At 37.0% G+C, this 25,316-nt stretch overlaps 1 protein-coding gene across 3 annotated transcripts in view; it reads left to right on the forward strand.

Moving 5' to 3' along the window:
• LMBR1 (limb development membrane protein 1) overlaps positions 1-25,316 on the forward strand; it is a 202,636-nt gene that overhangs the window by 83,732 nt on the left and 93,588 nt on the right. For all 3 annotated transcript variants that reach the window (XM_017519518.2, XM_017519510.2, XM_037735352.1), the window contains one exon: positions 5,941-6,044. In XM_017519518.2, coding sequence (XP_017375007.1) covers positions 5,941-6,044 — 104 coding nt within the window. The remainder of the gene's footprint in view (positions 1-5,940; positions 6,045-25,316) is intronic.

A 25,316-nucleotide genomic window follows, 5' to 3' on the forward strand; every position in this document is an offset into this window, starting at 1 on the left:
CCTCATGCATTCAAGTTTTATCATGAGATTTCAGTAATTCAGTCACATCTTCAGGATCCACCTCTAATTCCAGTCCTCTTGCTGTTCTTAGCACATCCGCAGAGACATCCTCCACTGGTCTCAAACCCATCACTTCTTCCAAACTCCTGGTGAGGTTGATATTTTGACCCCCCCCCATGAATCACAAATATTCTTTATATATATATATAATATATAGCATATATATTATAGATATAATTATATATTATCATATAACATATATATTATAATATAATTATATATTATAATATAATATAATATATATAATGATATATTATATAATATATAAATATATATATCATATATATGATATAATATATAATATATATCATATATATGATATAATATATATATTAAATATGTAGATATTTAAATTCCATTTTAGTATATATATATATATATTTTTTTAATTGCATTTTAGGTTCTGGGGTACCTAGAACCTAAGGTGAAGAACATGTGAAGAACATGCAGGATTGTTGCATAGGTACATATGTGGCAAGCTGGTTTGCTGCCTCCATCCCCATCGCCTGTATCTGGCATTTCTCCCCATATTATCCCTCCCTAACTCCTTACCCTCCACTGTCCCTCCCTAGTCCCCCTCCCCACAGACCCCAGTGTGTGATGCTCCTCTCCCTGTTTCCATGTGTTCTCATTGTTCAACATCCGACTATGAGTGATAACATGTGGTGTTTGATTTTTTGTTCTTGTGTCAGTTTGCTGAGAACGATGGTTTCCAGGTTCATCCATGTCCCTACAAATGACATGAACTTACCGTTTTTTATGGCTGCATAGTATTCCATGGTGTATATGTGCCACATTTTCCCTGTCCAGTCTATCATTGATGGGCATTTGGGTTCCAAGTCTTTGCTATTGTAAACAGTGCTGCAATGAACATATGTGTGCCTGTGTCCTTACAATAGAACAATTTATAATCCTTTGGATACATACCCAGTAATGGGATTGCTGGGTCAAATGGAATTTCTATTTCTAGGTCCTTGAGAAATTGCCACACTGTCTTCCACAATGGTTGAACTAATTTACACAAGGATTCCCTGTTTAATAAATGATGTTGGGAAAACTGGCTAGCCATGTGCAGAAAGCAGAAACTGGACCCCTTCCTGACACCTTACACTAAAATTAACTCCAGATGAATTAAAGACTTAAAACGTAAGACCTAACACCATAAAAACCCTAGAAGGAAACCTAGGTAAAACCATTGAGGACATAGGCATAGGCAAGGACTTAATGACTAAAACACCAAAAGCATTGGCAACAAAAGCTAAAATAGACAAATGGGATCTAATTAAACTCCAGAGCTTCTGCACAGCAAAAGAAATGATCGTTAGAGTGAACTGGCAACCAACAGAATGGGAAAAAATTTTTGCAATCTACCCATCTGATAAAGGACTTATATCCAAAATCTGCAGAGAACTAAAACAGATTAACAAGAAAAAAACAAACCCGTTCAAAAGTGGGCACAAGTTATGAACAGACACTTTTCAAAAGAAGACATATAAGAGGCCAACAAACATAGGAAAAAATGTTCATCATCACTGGTCATTAGGGAAACGCAAATCAAAACTACATTGAGATACCATCTCACGTCAGTTAGAATGGTGATCATTAAAAAATCTGAAGACAACAGTTCCTAGAGAGGATGTGGAGAAATAGAATCACTAATATTCTTAATGGCATCTAGAATGGTGCATCCTTTCCATAAGGTTTTCAGTGTACTTTGCACAGTCCCTCAGAGGAATCTGTAGCAGCTATAGCCTCACAGAATGTATCTTAAATAATATGACTTGAAAGCCAGAATTACTCCTTGATCCATGGACTGCAGAATGGATGTTGTGTGAGGCATGAAAATATTAATCTTCTTACACATCTCCATCAGGGCTCTTTCATCTCCCTCAGCAGGTGCATTGTCAGTGAGCAGTAGGATTTTGAAAATCTTTTTTTTTTTTTGAGTAGTAAGTCTTAACAGTACACTTAAACTGTTTCATAAGCATGCTGTAAACATAAGTGCTGCCATCTTGGGCAGCTTTGTTTTATTTATAAAGCACAGGCAGAGTAGGCTTAGGATAATTCTTAGGGGTTTTAGGATTTTTGGAATGGTAAATGAGCACCAGCTTCAACTTAAAGTTGCCTTCCGTATTTGCCCCTAAAAAGTGAGTCAACCTGTTGACTGAAGGTTTGAAGTCAGACATTGACTTCTCTCTGGCTAGCAAGTCCTGGATGATGTTTTCTTCCAGTGTAAGGCTGTTTTTTGTTCACTTTGAAAATCTGTTGTTTAGTGCAGCCACTGTCGTTGATGGTCTTAGCCAGATCTTCTGGAGAGCTTGCTGCAGCTTCTCCATCAGCAGTTCTGCTTCATCTTGCACTGTTAAGTTATGGAGACGGCTTCTTTCTTTCAACCTCCGGGAGCTTCAAACTTTTGTTTTGGAGCTTCCTCACTTCCCTCAGCCTTCATAGATGTGAAGAATTACATCCTTACTCAGGCTGTGGCTCCAGGCAATGTTGTGGCTGGTTTGATTTATCCAGAGCACAAAACCTTTCCCCATATCAGCAATAAGGCTGTTTTGCTTTCTTATCATTTGTACGTTCACTGGAGTAGCACTTGAATTTCCTTTAAGAACTTTTCCTTTGCATTCACAATGTGGCTAACAGGCACAAGAGGCCTAGTTTTCAGCCTGTCTTGTTTTTTGACATGCCTCCTCACTAAGCTTCTAGCTTTTGATTGAAAGTGAGAGATGGGTGACTCTTCCTTTCATTTGAACACTTAGAGGACATTGTAGGGTTGTTACAAGATCTAGTTTCAATATTGTTGTGTCTCAGGGAATGGGGAGGCCCTAAGAGTAGGGGAGAGATGGGGGAATGGCCCATTGGAGGAGTAGCCAACACACAACATTTATTGATTATGTTCGGTGTCTTTTATGGGCACAATTTGATGTGCCCCAAAACATGAAAATAGTAATTAATAATCAAAGATCACTGATCACAGATCATAACAGATGTAATAATAATGAAAAAGTTTGAAGTATTGTGAAAATTACCAAAATATGACTTGGAGAAATGAAGTGAGCACGTGGTAATGGGAAAATGGCACCCGTAGACTTCACCACAGGGTTGCCACAGACCTTCATGCAGTATCTGCAAAGTGCAGTAAAGTAACATGCAGTCCTCTTTAACTAGACCCCAGATAACTTTTAAAAATGTTTTTTTAAAAGGACTGTGAAATATTTAATTGGATTAAAACTATGTTGTGTAAAATGAGTATAATTCTTGACACACTGACCTTTATCTTTTTTTTTTTTTTTTTTTTTGAGACGGAGTTTCACTCATGTTACCCAGGCTGGAGTGCAATGGCGCGATCTCAGCTCACCGCAACCTCCGCGTTCTGGGTTCAGGCAATTCTCCTGCCTCAGCCTCCTGAGTAGCTGGGATTACAGGCACGCACCACCATGCCCAGCTAATTTTTTGTATTTTTAATAGAGACGGGGTTTCACCATGTTGACCAGGATGGTCTCGATCTCTTGACCTCGTGATCTACCCGCCTCGGCCTCCCAAAGTGCTGGGATTACAGGCTTGAGCCACGGCGCCCGGCCTGACCTTTATCTTTTATAACACAAATGATGAAACTGACATTTCTCTCTTTCACCATGCCTAAACTAAGCAGTAGAATAACAATCATGGTTCTCTAGCCTACTAAATAATAGTACTTATGTACTTTACATAATACTAATTATTGTTATACCTCACATGTCTGCAAGTAACTTACTTGGAAACTGTAAAGAAGGGAAAATGCTCTTGGGCAGGCAAAAGAGAAGCCAAAGACCATGCACTTGAGGTTATGAATTGGACCTGGGAGGTACAGCTTTGATCCATTTACTCTTTAGATATAATTTTAAAAGTTGCAAATATGATACCTTTACCCATAGCCTGTTGGGGGAGGGAGGAGATTGTTGCTGGACACACGCTCGTTTCTAGGAGCAGAAACCAGGAGCTGATGTACCTGGTAGAAAGGAAGATGGAAGGGAGAGCTAGCAAGTGAGCTGGAGTCTCGGGAAGGATGGTAGTTGGTGTGGGAGCTGACAGCACTGTTACTAGTAGCCTCTGGTGCTGTAATTGTTAATCAAAGCAAAAATTCATTAAATGCTTATTTTATGACAGGCATTGTGCCAACTGTTGTACGTGCATTATTTAATACTTAACAACATCTATAGACCCGTCATTAGCCGTATTTTATAGCTGAAAGTTGTCACGTGGAAGTGCAGACAGGATGTGAACCCAGGGCTGCTGGAACTCAGTTGTGTGCATGCAGCCATCATTCCATGTGCCCTTCTGTTTATTAGCACAATAAAATAATTGACTCTAATTATACTCTTTTTGAATAAAGAAAACAGAATGTTTGGCTTTTTTTAAAGGCTGGAAAGTATAAAAGTATTTAAATTTTTTAAAATTTTAAATCGTTCAAATTGCAGTTTTTCCACTAAAAGATGTTAAGGTATTATTTTCTAAAAATTTTTACTTCCTACAAAGTTGTAAATTTGTTATATCTGTATAGATTTTTGAATACAAAATTGTGAGTTGATTTTATTATATTACCTTGTCTACTAAAGGAAGTGAATCTCCCCAGCTGACCCATATTAAGTGCTAAATTAATTGTGTTTGTTTATACTGCATGCTATTCCAAAGGGCATTAGGACAGGTACAAACATTTATGTTTGTTCATAACTGCAGTAGCTGGGGACAGCTCTGCTCCCTGTACTCACTGCCAGCTCATAGTTAGTCTCTGCATGCGTATCTGTAGCAGGAACAACTGTGAGAGCAGAGGTGTTGTGTTTGTTCATCACTGGATCTCCACTGCTTTTAGCACTGTTTGGAAATAAAGGTGTTGAAAAAGCATCAGTTGCCTACTTTCAAAAACATCAAATTATAATTGCATACAGTTCATTGAATTTATCCTTGGCATAATTTTTATCTTTGACTCTTAATTTTATAAACTTTTGTAATGATTATCCTCCTCATCATTTTGAAACTCAGTTTTAAATTTTAGTTTTTTACCTGTAAAAAATATGATGTGACATGTTGGGCCAAATACCCTCCCAATGGCATAGGTAACAGGGCTCTGTCTTTTACTAAATCTGTTCTTGTTATTTTAGTTGCCATTTTGTGCCAAAGGAAGAAAAGGTCACTTTGAGATTGCCAGTCTCTGTGACTTTTTCTTTCCCACTTGGAATTGTTTACCAAAATTTCTGTGATGTAGTGATTTTTTAAAATCCCAGGAATTAAGAGTCAGCTCTGCCACTTGTAGGCTATACAGCCTTAGCAAGTTGCATAGCCAGCTCATGCTTCTGTCATATTGGGGCAGTAATGTTACCTGCCTCGTGGGATTGCTGGGTGAGTAAATGAGTTTGGATAATATCTGTAAATCATTTAGAATCGTGCTTGGCACATAAGGGCTCAATAAATGCTAATTATTATTTTTAGAGTTTTTATGAGGCTTAAATTAAATGGGATTATGCATGTAAAATGCTCAGTAGAGTATCTGGCATTTATTAAGGGCTCAATAAACGCTAGTGACTCTAATTTAAATATTCCGGTGCCAATATGTCTAAAGAGGCAGTTTCTTTGGATCTCTGCACACGTCATATTTTTAGTGAATTTATTTTAGGGCATGGGAAAAAACATTAATTTCTATACTGACTTTTCCCAGTAGGTATAAGTTACAATGTTAAAAAACTTTAAATAAATATGTACTATAATTCTTTTATGATTTCTAAGTTTATCTCATTTGTTACTTATGTTTATTTTTACTATTTAAAAGTATAGATCTTGATTAAGATTGCAATTTCAATATCTAACCTGTTTTTCCTTCTTTTCTTGTTATCCTTTTTATAGGTTTGTGGAATCTTGCTTCCCTTTTTTCCAACCTTTGTTTATTTGTATTGATGCCCTTTGCCTTTTTCTTTCTGGAATCAGAAGGCTTTGCTGGCCTGAAAAAAGTAAGTGAATCTAGTATTGGAATCAGATTTGTTAAGTGAGGAATTCAGTGTCATTCACATTGAACTAGAAAAAGCAGTCTTAAATTATTTAAGTGGAATATAAAAAAATTAAATGAATAATAAGTAATATTAACATTGTTCACAGTAACTTGAATAAGTCTACATATTGAATTATTTTGCATGTCCATGAGAAAGAGACATCTTTTAGACCTTTGAGTGCTTTTACAATATGTGTACATTTAGTGTAATGGATAAACCTGATATAATAGCTTTTTTTCTTTTCTTAGGGTATCTTATTTAGTTCGAAGTGACAGTTAAAGTGTTAGTGACAGTTAAAGTGTTATTTCCATGGGCTCCTCTTTCTGTTGTCTAGCTGTTATTCCATGTGTTAATAGTCTGCAGCTGAAAACTGACAGCTGATTTCACATTTAGTAAATGTACCAGGGTCAGAATGAATGACTCTGGCAGTCAAACCTGACATTAAGAATACTGGCTTTTGTACGTTGGAATTTTAAAAATCATGATGTATTCTTAAGACTGGCAATTAAAATTTAGTCAGTGGCCGGTGCAGTGGCTCACACCTGTAATCCGACCACTTTGGGAGGCTGAGAGGAGGCTTGCTTGAGGCTAGTACTTTGAGACCAGTCTGGGCAACATAGTGAGACCCTGTCTGTACTAGAAATAAAAAAGTTAACTGGGCATGGTGATGGGCACTTGTGGTTCCAGCTGCTCTCGAAGCTGAGGTAGGAGGATTGCTTGAGTCTGCAGGTTGAAGCTGTGGTGTGAGCTGTGATCGCGTCACTGCACTCCAGCCTGGGTGACAGAGCAAGACCCTGTCTCAGAAGTAAACAAAAACCAAGGATGAACAGCAAGAAGGAAGGAGGTCATTGAAGACTTTTGAGAAGGCAATTTCTGTAGAATTTTAGAACCATAACTTTTGATGGATATTCATTCATTCAATAGAGAATGAATTTTATTGAGAATTCAGAGTTTTATTAAGTAATTCCTTAAGTAGCACTTATTATGCTACTTATAGGAGCTTGCTGGGGACACAGATGGAAAGATGAAGCTCTTGCCTTCAAGGGTCAGACAGTGGGAGAAGTGATAGAGGTAAAGAAATAAGATGTAGTTTGAAGCCCTTTTATATAATGAAGTTCTGTGGGAAACCCTACAAGGAATGGATATCTTGATTTGCCTGGGGAATTGAGCTGGCTTCGCAGGAGAAGTGAACCTGGACTTGGGCTGGGACTTGAAGGATGAGCAGGGGTTTGCCAGATTGTGGCATTCCAGGCCTGAGCAGAGGCCCGGAGCTCTGATAGAATTGTGGAAATGGCCGTACTTAGATACTGGAGAATGGGGAGAGATGAGGGTGCACAAGTTGGCCAGGGTCGGATTCCGGAGGCCTGGAGTCCTCTGGCCGGTAATTTGAATTTTACGTTGTAGGCAACAGAGAAGCTGGGATAGGATGTTTGAAAATAATGTTTTCATCCACTGTTTGAGTATATTTAGAGATAAATACGCATTTTAGACTTCGTGCAGTTCACAAAGGAAAGGAGTACAAAGGAGTGCACACTCCACACAGTGCACAGCCCTGTAGACCCCAGTGCCGAGTCAGTCCTGACTGGATTCTATGGCAGTGCCTGGTGACGTTGGTTTCAAGTATGCAAAGTTCTTCCCTCTTCGTGACACCACCTCTTGTGTAATAGTGCCATATACAAAAAGCAACTGATAAAGCTCGGTGGGAAATATACTTTCATATTTGGCATTATAAGCAGTATCTACCTAATTTATACTTTTCATAAAAATCTAGTGGAATAGATTATTATTTAAAATAACAGGGTGTAATATGGACAAACTCTTTGCCTCCCAAGTTATTTTCTTCCCTTCATGTGAATTAACCAACAAGAAAAGGGACTTAGGTAAACCTGTTTGAAGAATTAGCAACAATCTCCACAATTTAAAAAAAAAAAAAAACTCTGACAAAAAGGCCCAGTGACATGTCACTTTCCCCCTGTTCCCTCTTATAGACTTAAGGTCAAAGGGACAATCAGCTAAGGAGGGATCCTAGAAGGTAAAGAAAGATATTTCACACCTACGATTGCACAGCACTTATTTCCTCTATTTAAAAATATTTTTAGTCTTTTTATACATGATTAAAATGATATTCTTTTCTTAGCGCATCTTTGACTATGTTGGTCCCCTAAAAATCCCTCGAGGGTCATTGGCTGTGTTTGGTGACCTCAGATGGGACTGAAATACTGAAGGATTGTAGGATACAGGCAACTATGAATCCAATTAATTCCCAAACACAGCAGAAGACTTGAAAAGAGGGCAATAAGGTGGAGCCCAGGAAGACTGCCATTTGTCCGACTTGTGAAGTTGTGATAGGTGCTGTAGAAAACCAAATTAAAGAATTCGGTTGTTAATGCCATTAAGTGAAGGAGGGAGATGGGGTTACAGCTTGAAGGTAGAGGAGGAAGAGTAATTTTAAAGTTGGAGAGTCTGACTACACTGCTATGCTGAGGAAAAGAGGTCAGTGGAAGACAGTGAAGCTACAACCAAGGAAACATTTGGCATCAGCCTTGGCAAGTGAGAAACTTCATCTAAACCTCAGGGTTTCTTTCAGTAAAATGGGTGTCACAATAATATTTCCTTTATTGTATTATTTTGGTGATTAAATGAGATGTGATTATTCATGTAATGCAGGACTTCACTTAGTAAATGTTAGCTATTATTAAATTACCTTTATCCTCCAGATAGTCTTTAAATGCATTTGACTAGTAAGTACTCTATAAAATTTTCAGTAATCACTAATCACTAATAAGTATTCTAGAATACTTATTCTCACTAAGTATTCTATAAAATATGGGCCTCAAAGCAAGCAACTGAATATAGTACAGTCATCTTTTAATTATTCACAAGTTATTATATCAGGCAGTTTTAAAATTCCAAAATATGTTTCTCATTTTGAAATGGCATGTACTGAAGCAGAATAAATCAGCTTGAGCATTAAACCTAGCATAGTTTGAAGCAAACTTGTTTGAAAATAAGGTGTGTTCCAGACCCTAGTAGAAAGGTTTAGAAAGTTTTAAAATTAAGCTAATAAAGGCATGCTATTTAAAAATACTCATATTTTTCAGTTTCAAAATCAGTCACATATAAGTTGGAAAGGTTGTTAATACTGTGTAGTTAAGTCTAAATGTGTTAAGTATACATGGAGCCTTTTAATGTTGAATCTTTCTGTGGTCTAGAATCATTTGGTAAGTTTGATAATCATTTGTGTAAGTTCTAAATAACATTTTTAAAGATACATGGTTCTTTACACAGTACTTTTAGAATTATTAACTTTGCTGCTTTATTGAAATTGTTATAATACATCACAGTCATTAAATGTTCAACATATTTGGCCACAAGTAGGTATATTTATGTATGTTCCTTTAAAGCTGTTTGCTCATTGGTTACATTTGACACATCTAGTTTCTGAAGTGATAACTGCAGAGAGGTTAGAAACATTTCTAATTGGTAGATTCAACACAATAATTTGAGTAATGACAAACTTGTAATATGGTTAAGTTAAATTTCCTTTTTTTTTTTTTTTCTGTGGCCACCCTCCTGGTGCTGTTTTACTGTGTCTAAGTCTGGTGTATCCCTAAATGGCATATGGCCCCACTATACTCCCATGGATTCCCCTGGGCAATCGATGTTAAAACAGCTTCTTGCATATTGTGCCGAGATGCGGAAATTGGCCACTGGCGGATGCAGAGCTTGAATTGAAAATCAAATTAAGCAGAATTCTCTACTTAGTTTTTAATTAAACCACTATGTTAATTCAAACAGGACATTTTAGGCCTGGGGGGTTGACTATGTCCTTTTAAGGGCCTTAAATAGCTTTTCTTCTCTCTTACGGTGGCAGTGGCGTGTGTTCCTATTTTATTAGGACCATCTCCTTGCTATTCCCAGACTTTATAATTCTCAAGTGTAAGAGGATAGAACAGCAGCTTTTATCATGGAATTCAGACTTACTGTTTGCAGTTAAATGTTTACCAAATTTAGATTATTTTGCTGTCACCTATGTGTATTGTATTGAGCTTTAGGCATGTTTGTAGGTATTTGAAAGTGACTTTTGTTTACAAATTAATTCTTCCAGTCTGAAAAAGGTTCCATTTGGTGGTTTTTGTTTCGTTTTGCAGTAGGGTTGCTTTTCCTGCGGTCTGTGGATCTTAGGGCTCAGGGAACATCTTAGTGCAGAGATCACTGCTGTACTTATCATTACCTCAGATTGGCTGTATGATTTATCTCCCTCCCCCACTCCAGAAAAGACCTCCAGGTTATCCGGATTAATGTCAGAGATGTTTTCTGATTTTGTAATGAACTCTGGAAGTATAACCTCTGGCCATTGTTTAAATGGGAGTTAGGAATATATTTGTTTCGTATTATATTTCAACATCTTATTTTGAATTAAAATGTTATGAGGAAAAAAATTCAACGACGTAAAGAAAGTGGGAGAAAATATCTCCATATGATTGTTATATACATTTTATGACAGATTCATAAACCCAAGATTTTTCTGGGAATAAATTTATATTGTACTTCACTTTAATGCCTATCTTTGATTTGAAGTCATGGCATAAAATTTAACATAAGCAACGGCAACATCCTGAGCAATTATCCAAGCCATCCAGACATCCCCACATGTCCAGAACATAGCACGCGGTCTGTAGGATTAAGAGGTTAACTCCTATAACTTCAAACAAAGTGCTTAATAATAAAAGCAAAAAGTAGAAAATTTTAGGTAACTTCCTTTCTTAATGAATTGGACTGACCAGGTGGAAGCGAAGAGCTCTGTGCTGGTGCTTGGAATGTCTATAAAGCTGAGCAACATGACAGCACAATAGAGGAGGAACAAAGATTTGTTTAATATGTTTCTATCCTGTGTCACAGTTTGAAATTGTCCTGGTTTATGTCCCTTTTGGCAAACTTACATAAAAGTGACCTTGTACTGTATTTTATGACCAGATGACTTTTTTCCCCCCAGTGGCTAATTTGTATCAGGCCTCCATCTTAAAGAGACACAGAGTGAGTAGGAAGTCCCGCCTCTGTCTCCACGAGCTTTCATTGCATTCTTTCATTATTTTTGCTCGTTTTTTGCCACTGATGATCCATAAATTGTTGGAAATGAGTGATTAAGGAAGTGCTGCTTAGTGTTAGTGGCACATGCGCATATTTGGCCTGGTTCTAGTGGGTGAGAGGAAATCACAGACAAAAGGGAAACCCCTGCTGGGAACCCTGCAAGGAAATTTAACTCAGGTCATGTTTTGATCTTAGTGCTTAGTATAGAAAATGAAGTCATATCTCACTACTATTGCTATGTGTTAATGTGATTTTTCCAACACCTTCAAGAAAAGAAATCATAGAGCAATTTATTAATAGAGATCCTCTACCATCCTCCAATTGGGAGCACTAGTTTTTACCTTAGAAGTAGTTACGGATCAGAATGATTATTTTCAAAACATTCTATTCTGATAATGCTGTTATACTTCAGCTTCCTTTTGGAATTGTTTTACCGTAAAGGTGTGGTTATATGCATGTAAAGTGAGCATTTGAAACATCAAATCTGGGTATATGGGAACTCAGAGAAAGAAATAGGAAAGTATTATTTTGAGGAAAAGAATAATTTATTTCATTTAAAAATTATTTGGGTTTATCAAAGTTTTGAATTTAAAATCATTTAGCTCAGGAAATGACATTAATTTTGTCACTGTTCTTAATACAATTGCTTATAGGAGGGCACTAAATCATAGCTTTAATTACAGTATCTGTTATTAAACGAGGTTTTTTTAAAAGTCACTCAGCTTCCATATACATTGTGGTGATTTGATACTTTGAATGGACCATTATATTATGTTCATCTTTGCCTCTCATTATCGAAAAATGAGAAATTCCTGTATTTGAAGGCTAGATTATCTCTTTATTTGCATGACATTGGCAAAAAATGTGAACTTTGGAATTCAGAACACCTGAACTGAAATCTTCACTCTTCTTACTAATTATGACTTAGGGCATGTTTCATTGTGTCCACATTTATAAAATGAGTCTAACAGCACTTGTCTCTAGGGTTGCTGAGGGATTTGGTAGCCTCACCTAAAAGGTTTATAAAGTACCCAAGACAGATTTTAAGTAGCAATTATTATTAGGTGCTTAAATGTACCAACTGTGTTAAAGCTGATGATGAAGCATCAGGAAAGCTTGTATAGGATTACTTTTTATCTCTAACAGCAAAGTGACATAAGAAATTACATTGGTATTGACATATTCAACTTTTATTTACTTTTTGAAATAGGATCTGTTTTACAACAGTTTAGGTTGTACAAAATGAGTATTATGTTTAATACATAACTAAACTTCAAACCCTTTTCTATGATAATTAAATTACCAACTAATGTCTTGTAATGTTTCATAGTTGAGGCCTCTGTTAAATGAAGAAAAACTTTGGCAGGAAATAAAAAGTTACCAAGTACAGATTTTAAAGTAATTTTAATTAAAGTACTTTTAATTAAACTGGCACTAATACTTCCAATACTCATGAAACAGTTTTATAGAAATAGTCACTGTTAATTAGAGTATCTTTCTAAAGGTTTTTTGGGGGGAATGGAATAAACTTTATTTGAAAGTAAAATTCAGTGTCAGATTTAGTGCTACTAGACAGCTTCTGAAGTCACTAGGATACCACAGGCCTACAGGACAAGAGCTAGAGGTTGTATTGTTAAAATCTTAGATTTATTTGGCACTTAAGCTCATATTTACTCATCTATAAAATCATTTATTCAGCAGGTCACAATGTTAATAATCTTTGATCTATGAAATGGTTGCCAATATATAGCTGAACCTTGGTGTATTAACTTACAGTCCGTTTATGTCATTTAGTATACCAGAAATAGAAGTTGTGTATTTAGACACATCAAAGGCAGCAAGATTGTTTGATAGTTTGACATTAGGTAATATTTTAGCCTGCAATAAATCTCCTTTTCTTTAAAACTTAAGTCACTAACATGATATGACTTAAAGATTTATTGGTTTGCACATTTTCTGTTAAAGGAAATTCTCATCTAGAAAGACAAGGTTGTATTGTTCTGAAGTGATTAAATTCTAAAGCAACCGAAACATTAAAATACATATATATATATATATATATATGAATGTTTCTTCTTTTAGGGATTAAAAATAAGATCAACAGGTAAAAACTGAAAAAATAAGGACACACTAACAGAAAAAGTTAGGATTCAATATATTGAAATGATCAGTTTTATGGAAAACATTTCTTCTATTTCTAGCATAGAGGAAAAAGAAATTTTAAGTTGTTTTATAATGCTAGATTTAAATATTTTTATACCTTCTTATTTTAGTTGTGATTACTTCATATTTACTATTTTCATTACATATTAATAAGTATTAATTTTTATAAGCAGTTGGTTTTTAAACAGACTTTTAAGGGCTTAAAAGATTTTCAGACTTTTTTTAGGTATCAGAAAGACTTATTCATCTCAGTGATTTTTGTATCCTTAAATACCAACAATTAACTTATATTTCTGGTGTAATTCTTAAAGAAAAGATTTAATGAAGTAATATGTTGTGATAAGAACTTATTCCATTAGATGACTTAAAAATACTTTGATTCAGGCTGGTGGCTCACACCTGTAATGCCGGCGCTCTGGGAGGCCAAGGTGGACTGATCATGAGATCAGCAGTTCGAGACCACCGTGGCCAATATGATGAAATCCTGTCTCTACTAAAAATACAAAAATTAGCCAGGCATGGTGGCACTCGCCTGTAGTCCCAGCTACTCAAGAGGCTGAGGCAGAAGAATCGCTTGAACTCAGGAAGTGGAGGTTTCAGTGAGCCAGGACCATTCCACTACACTCCAGCCTGGGCGACAGAGCAAGACACTGTATCAAAAACAAACAAAACAAACAAAATGGATTCAATATTCAGAATAAGATTTTTGTTTTCTTTTTGCCATTACTCAAGTTCAGGCTCCATAATTTTTTGGATTATTTAAATTTCCGATTGACTGTTTTTTCTGTTTTGCTGCTTCTGGTCTTATTTCTGTAACTTCTATCCCTCCTTCTAGCACTATTTTCTTAAAAATACAGTTGTTTATGTGACTTACCTCGAAAAAGTCTTTGATGGCTTCTAACTGCCCACAAAATAGCCTAAAATCTATAGCATTACATTTAAACCCTTTGAAAACATGTCTCACATGTTTTGTTTTGTTTTGTTTGTGGAGAGAGAGCCTTGCTCTGTCACCCAGGCTGGAGTGCCAGTGGTGCAATCTCAGCTCACTGCAGCCTCCGCCTCCCAGGTTGAAGCAGTTATCCTGCCTCCACCTCCTGAATAGCTAGGATTACAGGTATGCCTCACCACACCCAGCTGTTTTTTATATTTTTAGTAGAGGGGGGTTTTGCCATTTGGTCCGGGTGGTCTCAAACTCCTGACCTTGGGTGATCTACCCACCTTGGTCTTTAAAAGTGCTGGGATTACAGATGTGAGCCACAGTCCCCAGCCGCATGTGTCTTTTAAGCCTCATCTTCCCTAGGTTCCCCTCCTCACTGTGAGCTCCACACCTCAACCCAAAACATACCATGTTCTTTGACAGTTCCCTGTCTTAAGGCATGTTGTTCCTCTGCCGGGAAATCTTTTCTTTACTTCCTTGCCTGATAAAAGCCTTAATAAACAATTAAGTGTTAAGATCACCTCTGGGATGATCCTTACTGTCTCTCCAGTGGGCCTTCTTTTTTTTTTTTTTTTTTTTTTTTTTTGAGATAGAGTCTCACTTTGTCACCCAGGCCGGAGTGCAGTGGTACGCTCTCACCTCACTGCAACCTCCGTTCCTGGGTTCAAGCAATTCTCCTGTCTCAGCCTCCCAAAGTGCTGGGATTACAGGTGTGAGCCACTGCTCCCGGCCCAGAGAACCTTCTTTAATTGTAACCTGCTTCCTCTTCCCACAATAGTGATCACAGTTGCATTGTGATTGTTGACATATCTTTTTTTCTTATTTCCCTTGGTATTACTGAACATATATATATAGTCATGTGCCACAAAACGTTTTGGTCGATGATGGACTGCTGCTACGGTGGTCCCGTAAGATTATAATGTCATATTTTTACTGTACCTTTTCTTTGTTTATGTTATGATATGTTTAGATAAACAAATACTATTGTGTTAAAATTGCCTATAGTGTTCCTTACAGTAACATGCTGTACAGGTTTGTAGCCTATAGCCACAAACATGCTGTACAGGTTTGTGCATGTTTCCTACAGTAACCTGCTGTACAGGTGTGTAGTAGGTTAGACCATCTAGGCTTGTGTAAGTACACCCTATGATGTTTGCACAGTGACAGAATTTCCTAATGATGCATTCCTCAGAATGCATCTCCATTGTTAAGTGATACAAGACTGTGTTTCCCATACCACAGATAGAGTGCTTATACAAGGAAAATGAAGCACAGACACTAAGTACTCTTTCAGGTCCCATTGACTTGTCAGAGAGGAGGATCTGAGAATGCTTCACTACCTTATATGATCCTGTGTGAAGAGGGGGTTATGGCTTTCTGCACTGTTATCTTTTGAGATGTGATATTTTCAGAACCTCTTTAGAACCTCAACACAAAAGAAGACACAGACTTTGCATTACTTTGGTGCGGCCTAGGCTGCTAGTTCAGAACCTTTACCTGACCATCCTGAGCTTCATTTCCAGGACCAAGCCTTCCCCCTCAACCCCCAGTTCTTTAGCTAGATGTTTAGTTCTAGGATTTTATGTCTCGAGTGAGCCATGGGGCATACTGTTTCTCATAATTCCTAACATGTTCGCCTATTTTATGGGACTGGTGGCATCAGTTCCCTTGTGTTGGAGCTCAGCCTGATTGCAGCCTTGGTGGAGCTTAGCCTGTTCCCCTTCCTGCCACCCCCTTCAAGGGCTTTCTCCTGTGAATCGTGCTTAATTTTCCCAGTTTTCTTTCTTCTCCACTGCTCTGTTAACTGAGGTCTAGCAGGCCTCATGGTGTGGGGTTCCTCTAAGCTGTGATGTTAGCTGGTAGTTTTTGTTATATAAATTGGTGAAAAGGTGTAGTTTGAGAATAGTGTTAATATTGTCAACCTAATGTCTTATATGTCAAATCCAATTCTTACATAAAATAGGAACTATAACCTTTTTTCCCTGCACATAGGTATTATTAAAGACTTATGTTTGTTTAGTATATTATTGTATTTAAAATATTTTCATGTATTTCATTTGATATTTTAAATATCTAAGGTAACCAAGGCATTTTTTTTGGCATATATTTTGTAAATAATGTCTTGGAGTTTCGGTTTTCTCATGAAACTTCCAGTGTACACAGTCAGTGGCAGATCTGGTAGTGGTGGTACCCAAAGAATAATTTTTTTCTTTGTTAATGTTTATACCAAATGGTTCCCAGATATCCTAGAAATTACAGACGGGTTTCTGCAGTTTAATTCTATAAAGATACCTCATACTATTTCTATCTTTTATAAAAATCAATATTATATATTTATGAGTATTATATATATATTTTTCTTTAAAACAAAATATGTTGAGAGCCAGTGAACATGGGTTTGGTGAGTGTGCCAGGTATTAGTAGAGGTCAGGGGAGCATGCTTATGATTCTAGTGCTTGACTCAGCTGAACTGGACAAGCCATAGACGTGGTTTTGAGCTGTTTTCCATTTTTAAAAATTCCTAGTCATATATTGCTTAACTAATGCCTATAATGGATAATAGGATAAATATCATAAATAAAAGATACATTGATGTTTAAATACAAGGTAATGAAGAGCATACTGCTAGTAAGAATACAGATAATAATTCTAAAGATCTGCCCAAGTTAATCTTCGCTAGAATCCTGTATTTGGCTCATCAAAACGTTTTTGTTTTTTTTTTTTTTAAAAGAAAGGGGATTTTGCTATGTTACCCAGGCTGGGCTTCAACTCCTGGCCTCAAGCAGTCTGCCCACCTTGACTTCCCAAAGTGCTGGGATTATAGGCTTGAGCCACTGTACCCAGCCTTACGAAAAACTGTTGTATAGCACATCAGGATGACCCTAAAACCTGAAAATTAATGCTGAACAGAAAAAATGGAGTAGTAGGCTAGGCATGGGGGCTCACGCCTGTAATCCCAGCACTTTGGGAGGCCAAGGCTGACAGATCATCGGAGGTCAGTTTGAGACTAGCCTGGCCAACATGGTGAAACACTGTCTCTACTAAAAATACAAAATTTAGCCGGGTGTGCTGGTGGGCACCTGTAATCTCAGCTACTCAGGAGCTGAGGCAGGAGAATTGCTTGAACCTGGGAGGTAGAGTTTGGAGCCAAGATTGTGCCATTGCACTCCAGTCTGGGCGACAGAGCAAGACTCCGTCTCAAAAAAAAAAGAAGAAGAAAATAGAGTACTAATTATATCCAATTTGACTTTGTTTATTGAAAATAGACAACTTAGACATGGGATGTTACTTATTGAGAAATATTTGTCACTTATTGGAAAACAACTCCTTGAAATCTTTTCTTCTTTCAGCATATAGAAATAACATGAAAACTATAAAAAATAAATCAGGTTTTTAAAAGTTCAAAGATTAGAGTTTCAAAAATATTGTAAGTTGTCATACGAAGAGAAATTTTAGTCTTTGTATTTTCTATGTCAGGCTTTATTTGGGCCTGATTATATAATGTTTGCTGTCACCTCATGAGTTTTTCTACATAGTTGGTTTAAAAGGAAGTCAAACAGTACATCCTATTGTTAAATAGGACCATATCAAAAACTTTATATATAACAAGCAGCCTATATTATTAATACTAAGTACATAGATAAGTTCTCAAGAAAGCCAGAAAAATCTCTGAGTTTATGAAGGACAACAAACAGGAACAACAAAACCCCAACAGTAAGTGAATAAGCTATGCCATGGCTTCCCTCAGCAGGGAAGGAAGGGTGGTCACAAGGTAATGTGGGAGCTTTAGTTTGGAAAAAATGAGATTAGAGGCACAAAGAGACTAGGAATTAGAACTGAGGCTCGATAAGAAGTGCTCAGGCAAAGGGCAGACTTTAAAACATGCACACACCTTGCCCATTGATAGAGCAGGACTGTCAGCCTCAGCTTTGGCCAGAAGAAAGTCTCCCCTGCAAGTTCATCCATAAGCCTTTACTTCCCAAGAGTTTGGGGGTTCAGTATTACTATACATACCTGTATTGTTAGAAAGTCTAACCCAAGAAATTAGCATAAAAGTTGTTTAAAAGTTTTATGTATAATTTAATCATCTTAATCAAATATATATATACTAGGTAAATTTTGATTAGCAAGGGGGTTTATATAAAGATATAATTAAGGCTGGTTTAAGAAAGTTGATTTGTTGTAATTTAAGATTCGTAATATATACATTTGACTTGATCCTATTTAACCATGTCACATGCTGTTTAATTTTCTTTAAATTAATTGTGTGAGAAAACTCAGGACGTGATAACAAACATTATATAAGCAGGCCCAAACCAAACCTGATTTTGTTTTCTGCTAGCTTTTCTACATTTTTATACTTAAACAAAATTCTTTATTAGTAATTTGATAGCTGGTTTTGCTTTTCAAGTGTTATCATCCCTTCAAATCTGGGATGAATAATATAGTCTGTTCTATTTTAGCTACTTTGTCCTTGAGCTTTGCAAAGATCTAATATTTTCATCTATTTGTAGCTAATTAAAGAGAAAATCTAAGTTATTTTCTTTCTGTATTACGATTCAGTTATTCTGGAACAATTTATATAATAATGTTACCCTTATTATTTCTTAATATTATGTTAAATTCTTGCCATAATTAGACATATTTTTGGGCTTTTTGACTATAAACCTGTAGCTCTGGGAATCACTACTAACCTTTTTCTTTTTTTTTTCTGCCCCCTCCTTCCTTCCCTTCTGGGCTCCCTCCTTCTCTCCCTCCCTCACAGCCTCTTCCTTCCTTTTCTGCCTCCCATCTATATCTTCCCATGGACATTTTCCCGTAGATTTGATCCCATCTATTTGCTGCCTTTTAGAAACTTCTCAATGTCATTAGCCTGCTGGTGGTGCTCTTGTCCTGTGGCGTTACTAAATCATTCAGTTAATATTTATTGATGGCTTATTGCGTGCCAGGTGCTAATGCTGGGGACAATGCAGATTGGTGATTTATTATATATTTCTCCCTTCTTTTATGGTAAAAACTGTATGTGTGTGACTTATCATCTTGAACTAATGACTCCTCTTCTACCTGCTGGCTTTACTGACCTTTTATATGGAACATAGTAGTAATTAAGTTCTTTAACTTTTTTACATTCTCCTGCCTTGTTTTCACTTCTGGGAAGATTCCTTGTCTCTGCTTGAATCTGCTCAGATTTATTCTACAGGTATGGAGCCCAGGTCTTTTCTTTTGTGCTTTGCTCTCTACAGCTTTGTAGCTGTTTCAGTCTCTCCTGACCTTAAGGTTCTGTTTAAGGAAGATTTTTTCCAAGGTAGTATTCAGAAACTCCTCAGGTTGCAAGATGATTCCTGTAAGTTTGCAAGTCACTGCTGAATACGTCTGTAAGTCAGAATTCTTAGTGCATACTTCTCCTGTCTTATCTGGCTTGCATGAAGCATACTACACTGGTGCTTTTGGTTAAGTTTCCTGTTTATCTTGCCTTCTATTGGGTTTTCATTAATATTCTGATTTTTACAATTTTATAGAACTCCAGTTAACCCCAAATCATATTTTGTTTTTGTTTCGATATAGAGCCTTGCTCTGTTGCTCAGGCTGGCGTGCTGTTGCATGCTCTCAGCTCACTGCAACCTCCCCCTTCTGGATTCAAGTGATTCTTCTCCTTCAGCCTCCCGAGTAGCTGGGATTACAGGCACACACCACTGTGCCCGGCCCCAAATCATATTTTGTATCATTCCAAAGTGCCCGTCAACATTTGTACTTGGGTTGTTGTGTAACTGTAATTATTGTGTACTTATATTTTATGCCCTTCTTACTTTAACAGTTCATTTTGTGTACATATATTTTTTCTGGTGCCAGGAGAAATTGTCCAAGACTTGGAAATGGGCAGAAGAGATGCAGGTGTCTGTCAGTAGAACCCTGGGCATTGTGTATAGATCCTGGGGATTATTGGGGTCCAGAGGGGTGTGTGCCTGTGACTGACTTTCCACTGCCTGGGCCCTTTGACATCTCTTTAGAGTTAGAGTTACCTTGGAGGAAGTAGTGAGCAATGCAAATAAATTTTATCTGATAGAGATACAATTCACTTTCCCCCATATAAAAGATAACACCAATATTTCATTTTATTTTCCATAGGATATTATGCAGTTTTGCAAATTGATTTTAGGATTTCTGATTGTCTGTGCTCCTCAGGTTCTCCTTTAACCTGGCTTTAACAGAATTAAAACCATGTGGCTTTGCTACTAAGGGACAGACAGAAGCAGGGTACTGAGAAGGAAGCTGCAGTCAGCAGGCAGCAGTAGCATTTGCTTTGGGCTGAAGTAGTGAACATGGGTACCAGTGGTGTGAGAGTTCAAGTTAATGCTTATAAAGGTCTACCAACATACCAGACACCCTCCAGAATTAGTCCTGCTCGCCTGCATCCACCCTCTAGATCCATTCACTAAATTCAGTATCATCAGAGGCAGGAGATGATAGGGAAAGCAAGCAGGGTAAGAATTCCTAAATATGGAGATGAGCAGAGAATTCAAAGATGAATACACATTGAGAAAAGCCAGCACAATGAGGGATCCTTAACTCAATGTACTATTCAAAGAGTTAGTAGAAAAAAAGATTTCAAGAAGACTTTTAATATTTTATCTAGGAGATTTTTTTTTTTTTTTTTTTTTATAACACAGAATAACTTCAGTATTGCCAGAAATGCATACTGCTGAGTCATTCTACACCATGCAGAGCTGGTTACTTTTAGAAACAAGCTAGTGTTATAGTGTTATACTGTAAATAATAATAAAAAATAAACAAAATGCACAGCAAGGGTGATAATTACAAAGGTATTACCTGACAAAAAAAGACTTTCATTTCTGAAATAGATTCTGCACATACACTTTTTGATGATGAAATTGATGAGCTGACATGGCCTGATCTCTTACACCACTGACTGTTGACCTTACCAAAGCAGCTGGCTTCTTTCTTTCCTGTTGTGGGTAAGAGCAGTATCTAGAGGGGTAGGAATGTGTTCATCCAGTACCTGCACATGTCCTAATGAAACTGTGTAGTGGTCAAGAAAACTAGAAAGTTAAGCTTCACTGAAAGTCTGGGGTGTGTGTGTGTGTATTTTATGTGAAATCTATGTTAAAAAGTTTCCCAAGTATAGAAACATACAGAGGAAAATTAAGCCAGTCACAAAAAAAGACAAATTTGTATGATTCCACTTACATAAGGTATCTGAAGTCAAACTCACAGAAGCAAAGTAGAATGGTGGTTGTCAGAGGTTGGAGGGAGGGGAGCTGAGGAGTTGTTCAGTGGATCTAGAGTTTCAGTTTTGCAGGATGAAAAGTTCTAGGGATCTGTTGTACAGCAATGTGACTGCAGTTAACACAACTGAACTGTACAATTAAAAATAGTTAAGGTGGTAAATGTCATGCTACGTGTTTTTACCGCAGTTAAAAAAATTTTATGAAATAAATGGAAAACTTTGTTATAAAAGATTTTAAAACTCTTGTTAGATAAAAGATATTTATTTAACTGGTTTTAATCTAATGATGTATTAGTTTGATTTAAGTTCTAATCAAACTTTTTAACAAATGAAAATTTTGATGAAATGGACAAGTTTCTAGAATATTATAACTTACTAAAATGGATTCAAGAAGAAATAGAAAGTCTGAATATGTCTATAAGTGTTATTGACATTGATTCAGAATTTAAAAGTTTTCCCACAATACAAAAAAATAAGTTCACACAGTTTCCATGACATTTCTATCAGATTTCACAAAAACAGGTAACTTGATTTTATACAGTTGTCTGGAGATCTAAAGATGGACCACTCACAGTTTTATTGTATGATACTAGTTAATCTCAATACTGAAAGCAGACATGGATATTATGAGAAAGGAACACTATAGTGCATTTTTAATTGTGAATGCTTTGAATCAGAAAATATTAAGCTAATTTGAGTCATGTACATAAAAGTTTGTCATCAAAAAGATTATTTAAGGTTGTGTTAGATCATTTTTGCACTGCTATAAAGAAACACCTGAGACTGGGTAATTTATAAAGAAAAGAGGTTGAATTGGCTCACAGTTGTGCAGACTGTACAGGAAGCCTAACAACCTCTGCTTCTGGGAGGCCTCAGGAAGCTTCCGGTCATGGCGGAAGGCAAATGGGGAGTAGGCATATCACATGGCGGGAGCAGGAGCAAGAGAGAGAGAAAGAGACGGGGAGGCGCCAAATACTTTTAAACAACCAGATATTGTAAGAAGTCACTGTTGGAGGACAGCCCCGAGGGAATGGTGCTAAACCATTCTTGAGAAATCCGCCTCCATGATCCGGCCACCTCCCACCAGGCCCCACCTCCAACACTAGGGATTATAATTCAACGTGAGATTTGGACAGAGACACAGATCCAAACCATATCAGGTATGCAAGGTTGGTTTTACATTAGAAAACCTATGACTAGGATTCATATTAGGAGAGTAAATGAGAAAAAAAGTCAAGCACCTCAAAAGAGACACATTCAATAAAGTCAATATTCATTTATGATCAAAAAGCAAAGTAGGAACAAATGGGAGTTTTCTTAACCTGATAATGGGTATTCTTACCCGAAAAAAGCCAGGGTTCCTTCACCTGGTAACAAAGGTCTCTCTACAAGAACGCAAATTATGATCCATGGGAATTTTATTACTTGGCACAAGGAAGGAGAGCACTGGGACTTTTCTCCAAAGCAGTGTCTTCCTGAGGGGGTGACAAGAGGATTTCATGGGGTGTTGGAGAGGGGAGAAGGCACACTGTCACATGGAGAGGAGGGCGCCAGTGGTGTGGATGCAGTGGGTGGTCATGCCAATGCATAGGTCGCACGTTGTGACCATGAAGTTATAGCTCTCATGGGGTCCAGGCTTTAGCGTGGCAGTGAGGAAGATTCACCCGGGTTCATCTATAAGTGGCCAGGGTCTGTCAGAAGCTTGCTCCAGCTGACTAGAAGACCACACTCCATACAAGGTTTGGGAAAAAGCAGGCTGCCAGGCAAGAGGCTGTAGAACAGGATGATTGCTCAAGTTGGTTAAATTTGTGTAATCCCTGGAGACCCTCCTTGTCTGCTTATAACATCTACTATAAGCCTATAACTGATGTTATACTTAATTAAGCAATGTTAAAATTATGTACTTTAAAATTGGGATCCACTTAAAATATTTGTATATCTAATAATTGGCAATGTTATTAGAACTGTACCTGTACACTAAGACAAGTAGAGAAGAAATTTAAAGGAGCAAACAAAACAATCATTAACAGATGACATTGTCTATAGAGAAACTCCTATAGAATTTAAAAATAGGTTATTCAAATAAGAAAATTAACAGGGATGCTGGGTACAGGATTAATATATTTTTAAAAAATCAATAAATACCAGCAACAAATTGAAAATCTAATTAAAAATACCTTTTATAATAGCAAGACAGCCTAAGATGTTGAAATAAATCTAACAAATGATATTTAAAACCTTTATGGCAACAATATATAGAAACAAAAAATCTTATCGAAATATTGGCTGGGCACAATGGCTCCTGCCTCTAATCCCAGTACTTTGGGAGGCCAAGGTGGGAGGAGTTTGTGAATAGGGAAAGAATTCTGGAGATGGCTGGTGGCAATGGTACCATAACGATGCGAATGTAGTAATGCCACTGAACTGTACACTTAAAAGTGGGTAAGATGGTGAATTTTATGTTACGCGTGTTTTACCACAATTAAAAAAAATGTAAATAGTTGATAAACCTGGCAGTGTTTTGTGGTTACCTGTGGGTAGGTTCGTGCAGAAGGTTGACTTGGAGGATGGTTGGGAGGATGACCATGGTAATGGTTGTTCTAGTTGGGTAGTAAATCCATGGGTATTTAATGACATGTAAAGTCAAATACTGTACTTTTGTTATTTAAAAATAGAAAGGGAAAAAGGTGATTTATCCTTTGGTGATTGGCTTACATTAGCTAAACAGGTTGATACATAAAACCAAATGCCAACTTGCTGATTTTCAGTGGAAAAATATGTTAATAAAAATGTGTTAACAAAATACTAATATGTATGTATGCATGTGCACACACACTGGCCCACCCAAAGTAGCGATTGTTTATTGAGAGATGCAGGAAATATGGAAGGCTGGGAGAGATGAGGCCCAAAGGAGCTAACAGGGGATTACTCTGGAGTGAGAGCAGGCAATGTAAGCTTTCATGTACATCTTTCCTGTTTTGTTCACTGTCATAAAGAATCTTCTGTGGTGTTTTGAAATTTCTTTTTTTTTTTTTTTTCTTCTTTTTTTAGAGACAGGGTTACACCGTGTTGGCCAGGCTGGTCTTGAACTTCTGACCTCAGGTGATCTGCCTAACCTCAGCCTCCCAAAATGCTGGGATTACAGGTGTGAGCCACCTTGCCCAGCTTTTTTTTTTCTTTTTGGAATTTCTAGTGCTTTTTATGTAAATGTATTATTTGCCACATAAACAATATGATGTTATTACCTAAATTCTCATATGTCATTGCTTTTTATTATATTTTAAATCTTAAGATCTTTTATGTTTCATTATAATAATATAATACATAATAACCCTAATGATCTTTCTTTTGTTGTATCTTTGTTGGAGTTTGTGCCTGAGTGTTTCATGAAATGAAAGTGGAGATTGGCTAAGATGTTCTGCTGTCTGACAGGTTTCTTCTAGGACTGAGCATTTGACGTTAGTATGAGCTTGCTTTTATGGAACTGAGAATTAATGTTCTGGTAAAAGAAGCCTTGAGGACCTTTGCTTTCAGTCCTTACGGAAGTCATAGGTTTGTCTTGTTTGCTGTAAGCATTCTCCCCCACTTCCCTGTTTCCATGTGGTGTTGTCTTTTGTGACTTATTTCTGTCACTGGGGAGGTGGGGCTAAAGGGTGGGGGTAGAAAGCACAAGGCCCTGAGAGCTGACAGACCTGAGTTGAAAGTGAATTCTGGCATTCAGGCAAATTATTTCACTCTTTTGAGTGTGAACTTTGTTATGTATAATCAAAATTGCCTTTTAATATATTGTAAAGAT

This window comes from Cebus imitator, unplaced genomic scaffold (genome assembly GCF_001604975.1).
Source record: "Cebus imitator isolate Cc_AM_T3 unplaced genomic scaffold, Cebus_imitator-1.0 Scaffold20, whole genome shotgun sequence".
NCBI classification, from domain to species: Eukaryota; Metazoa; Chordata; class Mammalia; order Primates; family Cebidae; genus Cebus; species Cebus imitator.